The 21834-nt window shown below is 36.5% G+C and overlaps 1 protein-coding gene across 6 annotated transcripts in view; it reads right to left on the bottom strand.

The window, feature by feature from the left end:
• The window catches only part of ROCK2 (Rho associated coiled-coil containing protein kinase 2), a 141305-nt gene that overhangs the window by 60713 nt on the left and 58758 nt on the right, over nucleotides 1-21834 (bottom strand). For all 6 annotated transcript variants that reach the window (XM_047782640.1, XM_047782642.1, XM_047782643.1 and 3 more), the window contains exons 2-4: nucleotides 15746-15827; nucleotides 13918-14018; nucleotides 90-227 (exon numbers count right to left, since the gene is read on the bottom strand). In XM_047782640.1, coding sequence (XP_047638596.1) covers nucleotides 90-227; nucleotides 13918-14018; nucleotides 15746-15827 — 321 coding nt within the window. The remainder of the gene's footprint in view (nucleotides 1-89; nucleotides 228-13917; nucleotides 14019-15745; nucleotides 15828-21834) is intronic.

The raw sequence follows: 21834 nt of genomic DNA, 5'->3' as shown, positions 1-21834 counted from the left end.
CAGATCTTTCAGTATGAAAATCTCAATTCTTATGAATAACAGGCACTTACAAGAAAGAGAAATAAGTTTTTAAAAATTAGTAGGCTTACCTGAACCACCCAGGGACTGTTGGCAAAGGCCATAATATCTCTTTCCTCCCAGAAAAAAGCAGAATCTGATCTTTTTATCATTTCAAACTTACTAAGAAGCTTCATAGCATAAACTTTCTGTGATGCCTTATGACGAACCTGTTGATTTTTTAGAACACAAGAATTAATACCTTGATTTTATGAAAAAAAGGGTGAACAGATTCATACTATAATGCTCATCTTAAAGACTTTAGTTACAAAACAAAATGATCCTTCACTAACTAATAAAAAATAAAAGCAGGAGTTCCTGTCGTGGCGCGGTGGTTAACGAATCCGACTAGGAACCATGAGGTTGCAGGTTCGATCCCTGCCCTTGCTCAGTGGGTTAACGATCCAGGGTTGCTGTGAGCTGTGGTGTAGGTCGCAGACGCGGCTTGGATCCCACATTGCTGTGGCTCTGGCATAGGCTGGCAGCTACAGTTCCAATTAGACCCCTAGCCTGGGAACCTCCATATGCCGTGGGAGCGGCCCAAGGAATGGCAAAAAGACCAAAAAAAATATGAATAAATAAAAGCATACAAAAAAGGAGAAAATTCCCAACAGCCTAAATATTTTATGAAATATATACCTTTAAATGCCAGATTCAATACATAACTATTTCATTTCATTTAAATAAAACTGAGTTCCTGAAGCTTCATTCCCTCATGTTAATTAAGCTAACCAACTGTAAGAATAAGGTGTTGCTCAATGAGAAACTTGCAGAAACATGTATTGAGAAACATGTATCCCTCACAATTTGAACATAAGAACCTAATAAATTTAGACATCAAGAGTTATTTGTAATTTTGTAAAGTTATCCTTATTTTTTTCTAGGTATCCTCTTTAAAAGGCTATTTTTTAAGGGGAAAACTACCAATAATATGGTTATACGATCAATTCTTATCCTTTTCATTAGACTGTTAATTTCACAAGGGCAAGGACAGCATCTACTTTTACTGTTTTAATCACAGACTATAACATAGCAAACTCTACCACAGAGCCAATAAATATTTTAAAGAATTATAATAATTAACATCTATTTAATAATTAATAATAAACAATAATTATTCACATGTATACTTGGATATCTAACGGGATGTCCAAAACGGAACTCCAAATTTTCACCCCCAAATTTATTCCTCATAGAGTCTTCTCTATTTCAGTAAATGGCATCTTCATTCTTCTAAATACTCTGGCTAAAACACTGGCTCCTCTTTTTCTCATACAGCTCATAAAACTCACCAGCAAATCACAACAGTCCTACCTTCAAATAGTTTTAGACTCCAACCATTTTTAACTACCTCCACTGATACCACCTTGGTCTGACCTTTTTCACAGGCATACTGTGTTTTACTGCACTTTGATTTATTGCACTCTGTAGATATTACAATTTTTACAAATTGAAGGTTTATGGCAACCCTGAGTTGAGTAAGTCTACTGATGCCATTTTCCAACAGCATTTGCTTACTTCATGTCTCTATCACATTTTGGTAATTCTCCCAATATTTCAGAGTTTTTCAATGTTATTATTACACTTGTTATGGAGATCTGTGACCAGTAATTGTTTTGAGGTGCAACAAATGATGCTCATATAAGACAATGAATTTAATCAATAAATGGCTGTGTTGTGACTGCTCCATTGGTCAGTTGCTCACAGTCTCTTTCCCTTACCTTGGGCCTCCTCTTCTCTGAGACACAATATGGAAACTGGGCCTATTAATAACCCCACAAAGGTCTGTAAGTATTCAAGTGAAAGGAAGGGCTGTATATCTTTCATTTTAAAGCAAAAGCTAGAAATAATTAAGCTCAGTGAAAAAGGCATACTGAAAGCCAAGACTGGATGAAAGCTTAGGCCTCTAGTGCCAGTTAGCTAAGTAGTAAATGCAAAAAAAAAAAAAAATTCTTGAAAGAAATTAAAAGTGCTACTCTAGCGAACACATAAATGATAAGAAAGCAAAAAAACTTTGTTCCTGACATGGAGAAAATTTTGGTGTCTGAAGAGAAGATCAAACCAACCATAACATTTTCATAAGCTAGACCCTAATCCAGAGCAAGTCTCTAAATCTCTTCAATGCTATGAAGGCTGAAGGAAGTAAGGAAGGTGCAGAAGGGAAGACTGAAGCCAGCAGAGGTTGGCTCCCCATAAACTTTCTCCAAAACATCAAAGAGCAAAGTGAAGCAGCAAGTGCTGATGTAGGAGCTGAAACAAGTCACCCAAAAGATCTAAATGAAATAACTAATAAAGGTGGCTACTCTCAACAACAGATCTTCAACACAGATGAAACAGGCATATATTGGAAGAAAATGCCATCTAGGACTTTCACAGTTAGAAAAGTAAATACCTGGCTTCAAAGCTTCAAAATACAGGCTGACTCTCATATTAGGAGCTAATAAAGCCAATTCTTTTTCACCACTCTGAAAATCCCATAGCCCGTAAGAATTATGCTAAATCTACTATCTGTTCTCTATAAATGGAACAACAAAGCCTAGAAAGATGACAGTGCATCTCTTGACAACATGGCTGAGTATCTGAAGCCCATTAAGGTCTCAATAATTTGAGACCTATGCTCAGAAACAGAGATTCCTTTCCAATTATTACTGCTCATTGACCAAGCACCTAGTCATGCAAGACCTCTACTAAAGATGTAGAATGATGTTAATGTTGTTTTCATGCCTACTAACCCAATATTCATTCTGCAGCCCAAGCATTAAAGAGTCATCTTGACTTTCAAGTCTCATTATTATATTCTATAAGGCTATAGCTTCCATAAAGTGATTTCTCTAATGGATCTTGGGCAAATTCAACTAAAAATATTCTGGGAAGGATTCACCTTTCCAGATGTCATGAAGAACATCTGTGATTCATGGAAAGAGATCCCAAGTTCTTCCAAACATTAACGAGAGTTTAGAAGTTGCTTCCAACTCTCATGGATAACTTTGAAGGGTTCAATACTAGAGTGAAGGAAAGAACTGAAGATATGGTGGAAATAGCCTCACTGTTCTCTATCCTAGAACTCAATTTATTTTCTTCCTAGAGGATGACATAACTTCTTCCCCCCCCCCCCCCCCCCCCCCCCCCCCCCCCCGCCTTTGTACAGCCACACCGATGGCATATGGAAGTTCCCGGACCAGGCGTCAAATCACAGCTGCAGCTGAAGCATATGCCACACAGCCACACCCACATTGGATCTGAGCTGCATCTGTGACCTAAGCCACAGCTTATGGCAATGCCAGATCCTTGACCCGCTGAGCGAGGCCAGGGATGGAACCTGCATCCTCATAGACAACATCACGTCCTTAATCTGCTGAGCCACAAGAGGAACTCCCCCATTTTTTAATGTTGTTTCCTTGTATTAGCTGAGTCCCTGTATTAGATGGTAAGCTCAGTAAAGGTAGGGATTATCTAATGAGTAAATACTAAAGGTATACCAAAGAGCAACTGCCATGGGGTTGATAACAGAACGGAGACACCAGATGTTAAACAGCACAGCAGGGATAATTGATTTCCAGCCAAAAGGACTAGAGAAACCTTAATAATTTCCTAGTTATCCAAGTGAGACATCTTAGGAGAAAAAAACATGTTCTAAAGCAAGTCCTACTCTAGCACTACCTAACCAAACCTATTAACACCAAACCCTAAAAGACCAAAAGGGAAGTAGAGTTTACGGGCACAAGAGTTCCCGACGTGGCTCAGTGATAACAAACCTGACTAGATCCATGAGGACACAGGTTTGATCCTTGTCCCTGCTCAGTGGGTTAAGGATCCAGCATTGTCGTGAGCTGTGAAGTAGGCCACAGACAAGGCTCGGATCTCGCGTTGCTGTGACTGGGGCTTAGGCCAGTGGCTCTATCTCTGACTTGACCCCTACCCTGGAACCTCCATATGCCACAGGTGTAGCCCTAAAAAGACCAAAACAAAAAACAAAAACAAAAAACAAAAAAAAAACAGAACCAATTGCAAATTCTTTAACTGAAAAATAACTAAAATGGAAAATTCTTTGGAAGGGCTTAACAGAGGAGATATAGGACATTCAATGAACTGGAATACAAATCAATCTGAAGAATAAAGAGAAAAATGAGTAAAATTAAGACAAAGAAAGATATAACATGCAAACAGCAAGTATAAAATAGCTGACAGAACAGTATTAATAAGAGACAAAGTAGATTTCAAGGCAAAGAGAAAAAGGGGATAATTCAGATAGAAAGAGTCTATGTCATCAGGAAGGCATAAAAATTCTAAATACGTTTGCATCAAATAAATAAGCTTAAAAATTCACAGAGCAAAAACTGACATGACTAGAGTTCTCATCGTGGTTCAGTGGGTCAAGAATCTGACATAGTCTCCATGAGGATGTGGATTTGATCCCTGGCCTCTCTCAGTGGGTTAAGGATCAGGCATTGCCTCAAGCTGTGGCACAGGTCACAGATGCGCCTTGGATTCAGCGTTGCTGTGGCTGTGGTGTAGGCCGGCAGCTACAGCTCTGATTTGACCCCCCACCAGGAACTTCCTTATACCACAGATGTAGTGGTAAAAAGGAAAAAAAAAAAAAAAAAACCTGACACAACTAAAGAAATAAATAGGGAAATCCATAATTTCAGCTGTAACTTTCTCAGTACTTAATATAACAAACAAAATGTATATATAAGGAGTTCCCGTCGTGGCTCAGTGGTTAACAAGCCTGACTAGTGTCCATGAGGATGCGGGTTTGATCCCTGGTCTTGCTCAGTAGGTTAAGGATCTGGCATTGCTATGAGCTGTGGTATAGGTGGAAGATGCAGCTCGGATCTCACATTGCTGTGGCTGTGTTGAAGGCTGGCAGCTACAGCTCTGATTTGATCCTTAGCCTGGGAACCTCCATATGCCATAGGTGTGGCGCTAAAAAGACAAAAATATGCACATATATATTTTGAATATATATATTTTAAAATATATATTTATCTACTTAAATTCATATACATTCAAAATATATAAATTTATTATATAAACATTTTATGCATTATAAATATATAAACTATAAATTTATAAATATATAAATGTACACTTAAATTTATTTAAAATTATTTAAAATTTATATATTAAAAACTATATAAATATATATTTTATATATAAATATATATAAAGAAAATTCAGCCCAGGATGAAAACTGCCTAACCAAATTATAATTACGAAGGTTACTATATCAATAGGTTATATCACTTATTTTTTAAATATTTTGAAATTTAAAGTATTTTGATATATTGTAACTTTACATGAAAAGAGGCCCAAGTAAGTTATGGTAAGAGGCACAGATTAGATCCATCTTCTATACTAAATTACTCAACTAGAATAACAATTCCTTTGATTTGTATGGTGTGCTATCATTTATAGAATGCTGAAAATAAATGCATGGGAAAGCAACATGAAAACATCGGGGCATGTGGTGCAACAAGGGAATGAAGAACCTAGTCTTAAAAGTAGAAATCTCTTCCACATCAGAGAGACCAGATTTTTCCTTAGCAAATTATCTCCAAGCAAATGCTCATTCCAGCAATGCTATTAAATGTTTTTTTAAAAAGTTTAAAATGTTATTAAAAAGAGATAGCTATGATACTTGCTTTCTCCATGTATGCCACTCTTCATTCACTTATTCTAAGGCCAAATCAGACTTTGAAAAACTTATGTTTTTCAAATGAGCCAGCTTGGGGGCTGGGGGATGCACTGAGGGTTTGGGATGGAAATGCTATAAAATTTGGTTGTGATGACTGTTGTACAACTATAAATGTAATAAAATTCATTGAATAATTTAAAAATATTTTTTAAATAAAGTAAAAAAAACAAAACAAAAAAGATTTTTACGTTTCCTAATTAATTAGAAAAAGCAATCATAAGCCAATCAATTTATACCACAATATTATTTATGCTTGATTCAGACCATAAGAGTGTTAAGAATTCTGCTGTAAAGAATAGCTATGAACAGACACTAAAAGATATTTGTCAGCTGACAGGAAATAATTAAAGATTTATTTAATTATTAATCTTTAGTATATGAATTTACCAAACAGAAACAAACCTAGAAGGAAGGGCCATTCAAATAAAAACAGACATAAAATTCTTTTTTGAACATGAGAAAAATGCTTATTGACTTTATTTCTGGTGCTTCTTTATGCAAAACTGCTTCCCTCTTTGTGCTTTCAAAACGCTTACAATAATCTAATAACACAATTAGTTGTATACATGTCTGCTTCCTAAGCTCCTTTAAGAACAGAATAGAAACTTTCATTTGCGAGGCTGCCTAGTGGTTGACACAACGCTAAATTATCCAATTCAACAATTCAGCAAAATTATATCTATATGAGATCTGTAAACTTTTAATAAATAAAGACAATTTTGGTTAGATGTTCTAGTTAATGAGGCCTGAATTTCACTTAAACTACTGTGACAGGACCCTTTACAGGCTCACGACAAACACAAGAGTCGGGAACCACCAGCTTGTGGTCTTTGATTTGGTCTACGGAACAAACACTAAGAGGCAATATTCCCCTTGGTTTTCTAGCTCCTTCTTTATTCAATATGGATAGATAAACAGATACAGTAGCTATTGATTATCACACTGCACAGAATACTACTTAAAAGCATGGATGTAGCTGTCAATAAACCGGGGCCAAAGTCCTAGCTATTTATGAACTATGTGGTCAATTCACTTAACCTTTTTAAATTTCAGTAACTTTATCTACTTCCGGATCTCATAAAATTGCTGCAGAGATAATGAATATAAATACTTAGCACACAGAACATACTCAATGAAAATGACAGCTAACTCCACCATAGACAACTCAGTTCACTCTATTATGAAGCTTTACATCCATCTCCTCTATGTCACTAGTCTAGGATTACCTAAAGGACAAAAATGCTGCTTCTATTCCAATATTTCCATTTGTTAGAGAAAAGAACGTATCTTGTTTCTAATTTTAAAAGTGAATGAGTGCAAAAACGGTATCTAATTGATCATACGTATGAAAAAAAAGACCAAAACAAAAAGAGGGGCTCAAAAAGAGTTAACAGTTTTATCTCAACTGATGGAATTCTCTGCAATTTTAATTTTCTAATATTTGTTTGTGTTTTCTACAGCTAATATATACTTTGAAGAAAAAAAAAACTTTTTAGGTAGATGAAACATTCCTAAGTGTAGTTAAAGACATGCTTAGAAAATCCTAAAATGTACCTAAATCTCCTAGAACACTTGTAGGCAAAGTCTTTTGAAAATCATTCTAACGAAAATTCTAAGCCTCATTTGAGGCTTTCAAATTTATTTTTGGCTTCAAAAATCATAATAGATTATTTTTATAAAAAGATCCAATGCATCTATTTGACATATCCAGAGCAGTTATTGTGTGCTGCTAAGGTTTCCACTAAAGATGCAAGAATGGCCTCATGCTTTCTGTCTGATCTAGTTGTGGTAGCTAAGATTGAATGAGGAAATAAAGAAATTACAAAAGCATGGAGGGAGGGAGATAAGTTTCACAACTCAGAAATAATCTTATAACCAGCGAGGAGTCTGTTTTACTCCAAAAAAAGAAAATACAGTACAAAAAAAATTGAGTTTACATGACATGTGTCAGAAAATCACTGCCTCTACACCCTTTCCTTTTTGTTGGTTACACTTTAAAAGCTTAGTTTAAAGCCAATTAAATTAAAAGCAAGCCAGTGGGAGATTAAAAAAAAAAAAAAGCTTGAGCTTCATCTCTTATCTGCCTTGAGTCCTATCACCGAGAGTCTGTGTGCCCTCAGCATTCTGGATTCCCAGGAAGCACCTGAGCCCAAGGACCAGGAAAAATTAGTCAATTCACTTCAATGACAACTTTTTATGTTTCAGGTTCTGTGCTATGCAGGGTATAAAGAGACAAGAAAGACAAGAAAAACTCAATCACAGGTATGATCTAGCAGCAGGCACTATACATCATTGGCGAAAGTGCCAAATGGCTACATGGTAAGGGTTTCCCCCTTTCTCTGTGCTGCTCTGCAGATATTCCTACTAAACTGTACTTGACTAAAAGAAGATAATCTTCCCAGATATGGGTGAACTATTTTCAGATAAGCAGCAATGAACTGATAGGAATGCCAAAAGTACTGAAAAGACACAGTTCCTGCCCTCAAAAAATTTTTGATATAAAAGGATTCAGGAGTTCTCTTGTCGCTCAGGAGGTTAAGGATCAAATCACTGCAGTGGCTTGAGTTGCTGCTGTGGTACAGGTTTGATCCCTGGCCTGGGAACTTCCACTTGCCACAGGCAAGGCCAAAAACATAAATAAATAAAAAATAAAAGGATTCAAAGAAGTATACATATAAACTTCAGAACAAGGCATAATATGAGAAATTAAATAATCATAATTAAAAGATACAGGCAAGAGAGGACATACTTAGAGGGTAGGAGGAAGGCAAAAGGAATCAGAAAAGGAATCTCTTTGAAAATGAGCTCAGAGAAAGAGAACAAAGCATTTTTGGAGGAACACCAGGTAAACAAGAGCACGCTTTGAAATAAGATAGCCTGCCCAGAATGAACAGCATGATGGAAAATAAGGGTTAAAAAGATTAATTGGTGATGTCTTAAAAGAGGGCCTATAGGCCAGGATGAAGACTCATGTTTCATTTAGGCAAGGGAGCCCTAAGATGCAAAGGAGAAATATAATGAATATATTTAAGAAGATCAATTTGGCAACAGTTTGTATTAGATAGATCTATACTTCCCATACTGCATATGTCTCGTTACAGAAAAGTGGGGAAATAAAGAAAACAGAATGAAACAAAATAAGTATGTTAGTAAAGTCCCATAGTTGATTCTATTATAACCATACCAGGGATAAGAATGGTATGTGAAAATACAAGGATCTGAAGTATGGAGAAAACAGTCTGCCAAATAATAATGTGGTCCAGTGAGCTCAGACAGCACGAATTTGCATAAGACTTAACAAGCCTTGGTATTGTCTCCATCAGCACTTCCCAATCCCAAATCAAGAGAACAACAGTGAAACTGTTATCAGAAGTAGAAAGCAGAGCAAGACACAAAAAATGTCTATTTGATTCGGCGTTGCCGTGAGCTGTGGTGTAGGTTGCAGACGCAGCTTAGATCCTACAGTGCTGTGGCTGTGGTGTAGGCCGGCAGCTACAGCTCCAATTAGACCTCTAGCCTGGGAACCTCCATATGCGACAGGTATGGCCCTAAAAAGACAACCAAAAAAAAAATCTATTAGAAGTTTATCATTATTACCTTAACTATAAAAATGTTTCTTGGAGTTCCCGTCGTGGCGCAGTGGTTAACGAATCCGACTAGGAACCATGAGGTTGCGGGTTCGGTCCCTGCCCTCGCTCAGTGGGTTAACGATCCGGCGTTGCCGTGAGCTGTGGTGTAGGTTGCAGATGCAGCTCGGATCCCGCGTTGCTGTGGCTCTGGCATAGGCCGGTGGCTACAGCTCCGATTCAACCCCTAGCCTGGGAACCTCCATATGCCGTGGGAGCGGCCCAAGAAATAGCAAAGAGACCAAAAAAAAAAAAAAATCATAAAAAAAAATAAAATGTTTTCTTTAAGCCACTATGCAAAACTGGTATATGAATCATTGAAAGGAGTTTAACAGCTTCTCCAGAAGCTCCAATTCCAGCCTACAATGTATTACCTATAGGTGTCAGGTACTAGTCTAGGTATTTTCCATATGTTAGCTCATTTAACACTCACAGCAACCTATGAATAATCAACTATTATTATCTTCATTTTACAAATGAGGGCACTGAGTCACAAAGAGGTTAGGTAGTTAAGAAGCCTAGCTCCAGAGGACATACTCTTATTAATCAATATACTCTACCAAGTCATATTATGTTCCATAAAAGTGAGATGTGATAAAGTATCTCGAGAATAGAATCCATTATCACAACTTTGTCAATCAACTATATTCTAATAAAGCTTAAAAAACAAAAAACAGAATCCAAAAAAATAATGATATTAAATACAATCATCCACTGTTGTAGACCTTTCATGATATAAAACATAAATTAAAGGTACATGTCTTCTACAGATAGGAAAAAAAGACAAAAGACAACAAGTTGAACAAATTTTGCCCTCCTGGAATTACAGAACTTTTCACTCCACAAGAAATGTCTTGTCACATTAGGAAACCTATACCCAAATAAATTAAATGACCTGTCACTTTCCTGACTCTTGACATTTTCATACGTGTTCCCTCTGCATTTTGACGCCCACTCTATCCCCACTTCTTCATGTGGCCAACTCCTTTAACTTACCTCAAATGTCACTTTCTCACAGTAAGAATTTTCCTAACTCCCCCATCTGAGTTAGTCACATCATCCTCTCCATTATTCTCTCTGATAGCATCCAGATCTGTTCCTTCATAGTGTTCATTATAATCTGAAAAAATTTACTCCACAAATTTTTCATCTCCTCCACAAAACTACCACTTTCAGCAAGATAGAGGCTATGTTATTGTGTCTTTAAAGGCTAGCACAGCTCCTGGAACATAACAGATCCTGATTAAATATTTCATTGACAAATATGGATAAATGTACCATTTTAAGCCTGACAATTAATTGCTAAATTTTACTTGAACATTTCAATATTCCAGCAACTATTTCAAATGTTTTATATACACTGTCACATTTAATTCTCCCAGGAATCCCATGAGGTATAAATTCTATGGTTATCTTCATTAACAGGTAAGACACTGAGGTACGGAAAGATTAAGTAGCTTGTCTGAAGTCACAGCTAGTCAGTGAAAGAGCCAGAATTCAACTGTAAGTCGCCTGACTCTAGCTCTTATACTACGGTGCAGCCGCTGTGGCGTACCAGAGTTACTTTTACAATGAGAATTTTCTTTGTGAAAACTGATTGGTAGGTCCTCTGTAATCATTTTTCCCCCCTTTCTTTCTTTTTGGCTGCTCCACAGCACATGGAGTTCCTGGGCCAGGGATCAGATCCGAGCTGCAGTTGCGACCTACTCCACAGCTGCGGCAACACAGGATCCTTTAAATCCACTGTGCCAGGCCAGGGATCGAACCTAAGGCTGCAGAGATGCTGCCAATCCCACAGTGCCACAGTGGGAGCTCCTATAATAATGTATTTTTAGCTAGACCAGAAAAAGCCTTTCACAAAGAAAGACACATTTGTACTGTAAAACTTTCTTCAAATGACTGGAAAAACATAACATTGTGCCAAATATGAGACATCCCCTACATATTTGCCTGATTTATCTACCACACACAAATCAACTTTAAAAGGCTATGGGAGAAACACTTGGACTTCTCCTTTTCAATTGCATCCTTCTTAAGAGTCCCAGCCTGAGGTAACAGAAGCAAGAACTAAAGCCAAAGCAAACATGTACAAGCAGGTCATCAGATTAAAAGAATGTTAAAATATTTTTCATTTTTAAAATCAGATGACTTTGTTCCTGCATTTTTTTGTTTTTTTCTTCTTTTCAGGGCCATACCTGGGATATATGGAAATTCCCAGGCCAGGGGTTGAATCGGAGCTGCAGCTGCAGGCCTGCACCACAGCCACAGCAACAATGATTATGAGCCACATTGGCAAACTATACCACAACTCATGGCAATGCCAGATCCTTAACCCACTGAGTGAGGCCAGGGATTGAACCTGTATCCTCATGGATACTAGTCAGGTTAAGCTGAGCCACAATGGGAACCACCTGTTTCTGCATGTTTGTGGCCAAAATGAAATACGGGATGGAAAGTTAACAACAAAATAAAAGCCTTTTGGAGTTCCCGTTGTGGCTCAGTGGTTAACGAATCCCACTAGGAACCATGAGTTTGCGGGTTTGAAATACGTGTAGTATGATTCTATATATCAAATAGTAAATAACAGTTAACACTCAGAGAATACTATAACCAGGCTTACTTTGTTAATTCACTTAGTTTCCTATAAAGACCACCCATGACATGGGTGTTATCTGTATTTTACAGGTTGGAACTCAGAGAGATGAAGAAACCTGCTTGAAGTCATCACAATCTTTGAGTTAGACCATGGCAGAGCTAGGATTCAACTACTTTATAATCTATCTTATAGAAACTTTCATACCAACTACCATGTAATCTAATCTCCTAACCTAATCTCCCTCCCCACTTAGAGCATTGTACTAGCTGAAGTGACAAAATACAAAATATAAAACAAAACCAAAACCTCATTATTTTCCAAGGCAGCCCATTCCTCAAATCTACTCCAAATTAATGTCTCCATTCCTTCAACCATACCTCAGATGGCATTATTTCAAGTTTCTGAGCATCCATACCTTGAGTATTCTCCATCAATGTGCCTTTTAAAACCAGGTATCTAGAATGAATTAAATATTCCAGGCATGGCCCAATCATCTCAAATTAGAGGAAACCTATCCCTATTATCTTAGAAATTTATTAAAGCAGTCCAAACTTTCTTTACTCTGCTGGCTAGCCATATCACCAATGACTCTTGCCTGGTTTACTTTCAAGGAAATTTGTTCTTTAATTCATAATGACTGTCAAGCAATCTATTCCTTGATTTCTTCACACCTGAGTAAAAGCCATTATTCTGGTTAAATTTCACTTCTTCTATTGGACTAGTGACTCCCTAACTGACGATTTCTGAGGTTTGGCGCTTCTTTTTTGTGTGTGTGGCTGTACCCATGGCACGTGGAAGTTCCAGGCCAGGGGCTAAATCCATGCCACAGTAGCAGCTCAAGCTGCTTCAGTAACAACGCTGGATCCTTAACCCACTGTGCTACAAGGAACTCCCTAGTTCACTTAAAATCATCCTCATACTTCAGTTTTAACTTATTTGCAAAATTATTCAATATGCTACCATTGCCTCTATACAAGTCATTAATAAAATGTTTAAGTAGGAGAGGAAAAAACCCTAAAACCAAACCTGGGGAATCTCTAAGAACTCATCCATGCTTTCATGAGCCTCCTGAGAATACAGCTACTAAAAGCTTGCTACCCAAATGCTAATTTGTTGACACTTCTCCATATCATCCTCAAGTATATCAATCTTTCTCAAATATCTTTTAGCTATATATTACACCTATTGCACTATTTTGATCTACAATTCCAATAAACCTAGCAAAGATAGAGGAATGAAAGAGAAGAAGATGACATAGGTTAGTCTGTCATGACTTGTTCCTAGAGAAACCCATGCTAGTTAGCACGTAGTCACTTTTTCTCAGTGCTCAACCAAGAAGAATAGAGAATTGTTAAGTTAAAAACAGAATTTGACTCCACAGTTTAACGATTAGGACAAAAGAACCCCCCCCCCCCCACACACACACACACACACCAAAAAAGAGAGAAAGGTTTCATATTCAACTAAAATACTTTAAATATCTGCATTTATAAATATTTCCAGTACTACCATTTTGGCCTGTAAAAGTAAATTTTATATTTACTTTCAGTTATTAAAACACCTTTGCTGGGTTTCTCATATGTCTAAATAAACTGCAGTTAATCAGGCAGAAGATGATAGCAATCTGAACATACTAAAGAAAAACACAGTAGTTCTGGTGGAATATTAACTGCGAGGCAGATCATGTATGAAGCCAAGTTGGCCTTATTCTAAATCTCAGTGTTTCAGAGCTAGAACAGACCTGGTGTTTAGTGCACAAGTGCCTCCTCTTACAGATAAAGACACCAAGGCTCTCAAAGATGGAATGACCTGACCAAGTTCATGAAGCTAATTTTCTGACATGGCTGGACACTGAAATTAGATCTACTCAAGGGCCATTGATAGTGTTTCACAATACCATGTCACCAAAAGAAAAAGTAAAAAAACAAATTTTTTCTTACCAACTGCACCTCACCAAAAGCACCTCTTCCAATAACTTTCACAACATCATAGTCTTCTGCCTTCATCTGTAGACCTCTGATCTTTTTTACAATTTTCTCATCTTCAAGAAAAAGATCACCATATTTGTAATATCAATCATCATATTTATAAACAACATTTTAAAATCATCACCTTGTTTGTAAACAAATTTTTATTTTAAGGAACTGGGCCTAGTTTTCAGCTAAATCTGTCAGTTCTTAAATGCTGCTGTTTAAAAATCTAAAATATATATCAACTTCACATCAAAACACACAAACCCTACAGTTTAACACATAAAAACAAATACTGCTGACCACCAAAAAGTAGCAGTTATACTACTCTGTTTATGACTCTGTTGCTTGGCAAGTCAGATGAGAGCTGAAAGTGCGAGGACCCAAGCAATCCCAGAGTACACTCTTTTTTTTTTTTTTGTCTTTTCTAGGTCCACTTCCCACGGCATGTGGAGGTTCCCAGGCTAGGGGTCCAATTGGAGTCGTAGCCTCCAGCCTACACCAGAGCCACAGCAACGCGGGATCCGAGGTGCGTCTGCAACCTACACCACAGCTCATGGCAACACCGGATCCCCAACCCACTGAGCAAGGCCAGGGATCGAACCTGCAACCTCATGGCTCCTAGTTGGATTAACCACTGCGCCAGAGTACTCTCTTGAATCATGGCAGAAAACAGCTATGAAATTACTTGCAAGGCTCATATTCATGATGAATTTTGGCAGTCTATCTATTTGAAAAATAGTAATCATATATTGTAGATTTGGTAACTATTGGTAAGATTTTTTAATTAGGAAAATAGGCCAGTCTCTGACAATTCCAAATTAAAGAGCTTACTATATTCACATAAAGTATATATTAATTATTTTGAGAATTTCTTTTCTTTTGAGCTGCTCCAAAGGTTTTATTTATTTTTTTAAGACATGATTGTACTTTTCTTTTTTTAAATGATTTTTATTTTTTGCATTGTAGCTGGTTTACAGTGTTCTGTCAATTTTCTACGGTACAGCAAGGTGACCCAGTTATACATACATGTATACATTCTTAATTATTTTGAGAATTTCTTATTCTTAGAATCCAACTTCATTTACAAATTCACTGCAACATCAATACTAGCAAATATTAAAAGTTCTACATTTGGAGTTCCCGTCATGGCACAGCAGAAACAAATCCGACTAGGAATCATGAGGTTGCGGGTTCAATCCCTGGCCTCACTCAGTGAGTTAAGGATCCAGCGTTGCCATGAGCTGTGGTATAGGCCGCAAATGCAGCTCGGATCTGGCATTGCTGTGGCTCTGGCACAGGCTGGCAGCTGTAGATTCGATTAGACCCCGAGCCTGGAAATCTCCATATGCCGCAGGCACAGCCCTAAAAAGCAAAAAAAAAAAAAAAAAGTCCTACATTAATGGCAGTAATTGTCATCGCATTATCTTTAACCAGGCTGAAATGTCTACATTTATACAAATATAAGAGCTCATTAAGTCTTCCGGATAATATAAAGCTAAATCCTAGAGTTGTTAATATTAATTTAAAACTTCTCTTGAAATTGCCATAAATGACCTGTCCTGAAATTGGTGGTCTTAATTCATACAAAATCTTAAACTTCACCTTACTTACTTTACATACTTTAATTGGTTTTGCAGTTTTGCTCTGAAAATAACGAATATTAGTATTTCAATAAATCAAATGGCAAACTAGAAACTACGTAATTTTAATGTTATGTTTGTTGACTGTAATAATATTAAACATAAATATCAAAGGTAGAGTTATGTGATCAAATATGAAGTTTACACATACTTACATCTATTTAAGAAATTGTCTATATTCTTGTTTTTCCTCAAAGCAGGAAAATCCAAATCGAGGACCAAGGAATTTAAGCCATCCTGTTTAACAAAACATAAAAAGAGAAAAAAGAAAAATGTTAAATTTTCAAGCATTTGACATAATGTCTTTAAATTTTATCATGTTCTTCTCACTAAATAAACATCAATCCATTTTGATATGAAGTTGCCCACATAAAGTTTCTTTTTTGCTTTTTAGGGCCGCACCCACGGCATATGGAAATTCCCAGGGCTCTCGGCAACGCCAGATCCCCCAACCCACTGAGCAAGGCTAAGGATCAAACTGGCACCCTCATAGATACTAGTCGGATTCGTTTCTGCTGCACCGCACGGAAACCCCATGATGTAGTTTTAATCAACAGAAAAATGTCTTTTAAAAATATGTATGTATCCTTGGAGTTCCCTGGTGGCCTAGCAGTGAAGGATTTGGGGCTGCTGAGTTTGATCCCTGGCCCAGGAACTTCTGCATGCCATGGGCACAGCCAAAAAAAAAAAAATGCTTCCACTATTATTCTTGCTAGTTTGATAAGACTTTCTCTCTTCAAATGTCTAATAAAATTTCACCAAGCTTTTGCCTTTAAGAAACACATCCAGACTAAGGAGGTTCTCATTCATTCATCAAGCATTAATTTTTGTGTCAAGTGCATACAAAGAACAGAAAATCTAAAAATAAGCAAGACACTAACTATCCTTACCCTCAGGAAACTCAGGCTTAAAACTAAATTTCCCCAAAAACCATGAAAACAGGATCATTCACTGGTCAAGTTTCTATTTTCTTGACTCACTTTCCTATATTTTCCAGACTTTCTACAACAAGCATTCATTAAACTTAAAATCAAACTGGGGAAAAGTATATACATATATAACTTGGTGAGGGTGGAAAAAAAATACTAAGAAACAAACTAAGTCTCAAAGTACTCAACAAATATTCTTGTGAAGGAAACTGTATTTCTAAAACACTAGCACATACATAGTATCTCATCCCAAGTAATGCTGAGAAGGGTAAAAGGAAACTCTCTCATTTTAAAACTAAACTAACTTCAGAGAAACAGTGAGGTCCTACTGTACAGCACAGGGAACTATATGCAGTCTCTTGGGAGGGACCATGATGGAAGACAACATAAGAAAGGGACTGTATATATATATATATATATATATATATATATATATATGTATATATATAAAATGTATGACGGGGCCACTCTGCAGTTCAACAGAAACCGGCACAACACTGTAAATCAATCATACTTTAATTTTAAAAAATCGTTTAAGATCTTCCATCAGGGCTCAGCGGAAACGAATCTGACTAGCATCCATGAGGATGCGGGTTCAATCTCTGGCCTAACTCAGTGGGTTAAGGATCCGGAGTTACTGTGAGCTCTGGTGAAGGTCGCAGACATGGTTCAGATCTGGTGTTACTGTGGCTGTGGCACAGGCCGGCAGCTACAGCTCCAATTCAACCCCTAGCCTGGGAACCTCCATAAGCTGCAGGTGTGTCCCTAAAAAGACAAAAAAAAAACCCTTTTTTAAAACCATATGACCTGAAAAATATAGTTAATTTAGAAATAAATATCAAAAGAGTAAAATTTTTAAAAATAAAAAATAAAACTAAAAGGAATGGTGATATATAAAAACTGATTCACTGTGCTATCCACCTGAAACTAATAAAACATTGTTAAGTCAACTATATTCCAATAAAAATTTTAAAAATAAAAAACTAAACAACAGACTAAAGTTTAGAGAGTGTCTTTGGCATGCCCAAAGTCTTACTACTAGCAAACAATGTGACAAAGTACTAACTAAATCTTAGAGGTCCAATATACTTAATTCATCTCCCTGGTCTTAATAACCAGTAGAAGCTTCAAAGGGTAAAGAAGGAAGGTGGAGGAAAGCAGAAAACAAAAACAACAATAAAGAGAACTTTTGATAAGGGGAGAAAGAAAATGTGAGGAAAGTTACATGCAAAACTTAGAACGGTAACTTGAGTTTTTAATTTACTAATTCTAGAAGAACTGCACATATTATGTTTATTTACCATTCAGTTATATTTCATCTTTTTAATTTCTATTCTTAAAAAAATTAAATACTTTATGAAAATATTATTTAATAACAGAATGGGGGAGAGGTGTTAAGAGTAAACTGTAAATATTTCTTATCACAATTAAAACTATATATCCCACTGATATCATTAATGAAGACACATTAAAACAATATTGATTCTCAAGTGAAAGGGGGAAAAATACATTAAAAAAAAATACATAACTTCCAGTCAAGTTGAGTCTGTTAAATTCACATTTTGAGGACCTCACTCCCACCCCCAACTCACAAATCCCCTCTCCAGGACAGCTGGATTGTTCTTCACAATAGCATGCTAAGCTATTTCTAACTACCAAAATATCAATATCTTTATTGGTACAATTTTGATATTTTAATAAGTTTAAAATACAAAATCTGAATTATGTATTTTTAGATATATCCAGATTTATATATATTCCATATTAAAACTTCAAATCAAAAAATGTGCATTCATTTGGAAAGCCCTCTTCTGTAGTACCTCCATTAACCTCCGCAAGAAGAAAAAATTTAAATTGACAAGGCCAAAGCTTCTATTAACAAGAATAAATATTCTCTACCTCAAAGACTTTCCAAGAAAATGGAACATGAACACTTCATATTGAAATGATAAATCTCCATCTACACATAATGAAGACAAAAGAAATCTTTCTTCAAAACAAAACCACAACCTGACATCAGAAAGAGGACTGAATCCTTGCTTATCCAATGGCATCTCCGAAAATTATCACAGAGAGCTAGAGTTACATAAAGATTAAATAAACAGGAAAAAAACTGTAAATAGTTTATAAATATTTTCCCATAATACCCCCACTAGCGTAGTCAGAGAGCTTTTTCAGCAGTTGGAACGATTGAGCAGTTGCTCAACTCAATGATACTACTACTTTTTAAATCATTTTTTAAAGATCAAATACTATTTCATTTATGCATTGTCTTGTTGTATTTATTTCTGAATAACACTAACACTTTAAATTCGATAATTTACATTAGAAGATAATGCGGAGGATAATACATATGTAAATATTTACATTTATACTTGACGTCCTATGTTTATAAATTTTATATTTGAAACTTTCTATAGTATCACCTTTTAATAAACAAATGCTGAATTTTGGAGTTCCCATCATGGCGCAGCGGAAACGAATCCGACTAGGAACCATGAGGTTGCAGGTTCGATCCCTGGCTTCGATCAGTGGGTTAAGGATCCGGCATTGCTGTGAGCTGCGGTGTAGGTCGCAGACGCAGCACAGATCCCATGTTGCTGTGCCTCTGGCGTAGGCCAGCTGCTACAGCTCCAACTGGACCCTTAGCCTGGGAACCTCCACACGCCGCAGGTGCGGCCCTAAAATGACAAAAAAAGACAAAAAAAATGCTGACTTTTTAAGATACTGTATTTTCAGTATATGAAATTGATACTGAGATCCAGTTGTTGGATTAGCTCAAGACGATTGAAAGCCTATGCCTATGTCATTAAGCAGTTTCATTTAAACTTTAGATGGTAAGATTTTTTTTTTCAAATGTCTGTGATTTCAACTGTTTTTTTTTTCTTAGAAAGTGATACTAAAACTTAAATAAGGAAACATTTAAAAGAATAAAACTTGTATTAAAGGAAAGCTTATAACCAAAAACTTTAAAGCAATGAAGAAAATTAACACTATTTGTCCCTTCTGCTCCCCACTTTCAAATGCACAGAAATGACAGGAGAACACTTAAAAGTCATAGCCCCACTGAAAGGAAAGAAAAGGAAAAAAACACCAACACTGAAAAGGAAAAAAACAAAACTACCACCAATTATTCAACAACAAGCAAGAAAAATGCCAAGCGATGAGAAGGAGCTAAAGTCAAAAGATGCACTGGATTTCAGCGCAGAAGGCAGCAGACCAACAACTGAGAATGAGAAGAACCTAAATGTAGTAATGGACCAAAACCAGACTGATTACTGGGAAAACAGTAGCTAGAATGAAAATCTCGGCTCTTAAAAAAAAAACATACACACACAAAAAACTTATTGCCCAAGGTTTATATGAAACTACATAGGCCAGACACAGCTTTAAAATAAATCTTGAGCTAATAAGCCCGAAGAGTTTGCCCAGTACCAGAGTTCGCACATCTCTGTAGCTGAAAGTATGTGAATCAGCCCAATACTGGAACTGGGTTGTATGTAAAAAGTTAGCATCAAAAGAAGGCGGAGAGAAAGGTTACATATCCTATTGTCTTTCTGAATAAACAGGTACAAGCCAATACCCAGTTTTTCCCATTTTACAATTATTACGGTAGAAAAAAATAGATATATTGGCCTATTTTCCTAACTTTTCCAAAATTTCATACCTTAGTTGCCAAGAAGGAATGAAGCATTGGCCTTGAATATACTTTCACTATATAAACTGCTTCTAAATAACAGTTTTTTAAATCTCCAAATAAAATGCAATCACCAAAAGGAGGGGGCGCCTTCACCAACCTGAAAGTCTAAAGTGCTAAGCAAAATGATGAAGACATTCTTCTAGGAATTTCAATTGTTAAATGCAGCACAAATTACCTTCTAGCTAAAAATTTCAAAAAGTTATGAGTTACCAGTATATGGGTGGTATTAAAGCCCTAAAACTGGGTAAGATCACTAATGCAAAGAGTGAAAACAAACAAAAAAGGATTCTGAGATACACCAATATTGAGACTGTGGAGTACAGGAGACTGAAAAGCAAAAGTAAAGAAGGAATAAAATCAAGACTGCTGCTTAGAAGCCAGGTAGAATCTAGCAAAGATGGAGGGCATGATCCATAAAGTCGAGTAAATCAAGACTGAGATGTGAGCAGCTGGGAGGTCATCAGTGACTTTTATAAAAGCTCTTTAGAGATTGTTATTTCCAAGTTACTGTTCACCACTTTCTTGGTACTTCTATTCTCTAATTGCTGTACTTTTAAAAAACAAAATAAAAACCTCTTTCAAGATGGTACTGTGAGAAAGTTCCCACTGACTCAGCAGTAAGGAGCCTAACTAGTATCCATGAGGTTGTGGGTTCAATCCCTGGCCTCACTCGGTGGGTTAGGGATCCAGCATTGCCATGAGCTGCAGTTTAGGCCAGCAGTCCCTAGACTGGGAACTTCCATATGCCACCCCTGCAGTCCTAAAAAGCAAAAAAAAAAGAGAAAAGAAAAGAAAAGAAAAAGAAATGGTACCATGAATTCACATGCATAGACCCTAAATAATACCTAGCATTCAACCTGACCAATAGTTACATGATACTTGATATTAAACTATTAGTTTATATTTTATCTACCTGAAACTATAACCAAATTATACAGATCAATATGGTATTTATTAATAATAGGAACTTTTCTTGACTACGTTGTGCCATGTGCTGTGCAAGGCACTGTACATGGAATCATTTTAATCCTCACAACAATGTGTAATCTAGATATAATCATTATACTCACATTTAGTAGGCAAAGAAACTGACCTTTAGAGAGGTTAGAAAACTTGCCCCAGCCCATATAAGTGACAGAATTATAATTTTACAATGTTTATACTTTATTACTGAACTTAAGAGTTAATAAAATTATTTCTTTAAAAGAATACTGAGCAATATTCAAGTTTTAAAGGTAAGACAACAAATAGGAAACATATTTCTGTGTATCTGCTGTACAGATAAGTGACCAGGAAATGTTATTCAAATGAATTTGTAATACATTTCCTTATTCTGTTATTATAACTACAAATACAAATATAAGGATAAAAATAGTAGGGCCAAACAAATCCATCATTAGCAAATAAAATACAAATTTGATTTATTTATTTTTAGGGCCGCACCCTTGGCATATGGAAGTTCCCAGGCTAGGGGTCGAATTGGAGCTGTAGCTGCCGGCCTACACCACAGCACACATGGCAACGCTGGATCCTTAATCCACTGAGAGAGGTGAGGGATCGAACCTACATCCTCATGGATACTAGTCAGGTTCGTTACTGCTGAGCCACAAGGGGA

This window comes from Phacochoerus africanus, chromosome 5, assembly GCF_016906955.1.
Source record: "Phacochoerus africanus isolate WHEZ1 chromosome 5, ROS_Pafr_v1, whole genome shotgun sequence".
Taxonomy (NCBI): Eukaryota; Metazoa; Chordata; class Mammalia; order Artiodactyla; family Suidae; genus Phacochoerus; species Phacochoerus africanus.
This window is presented reverse-complemented; position numbering and strand designations above follow the sequence as displayed.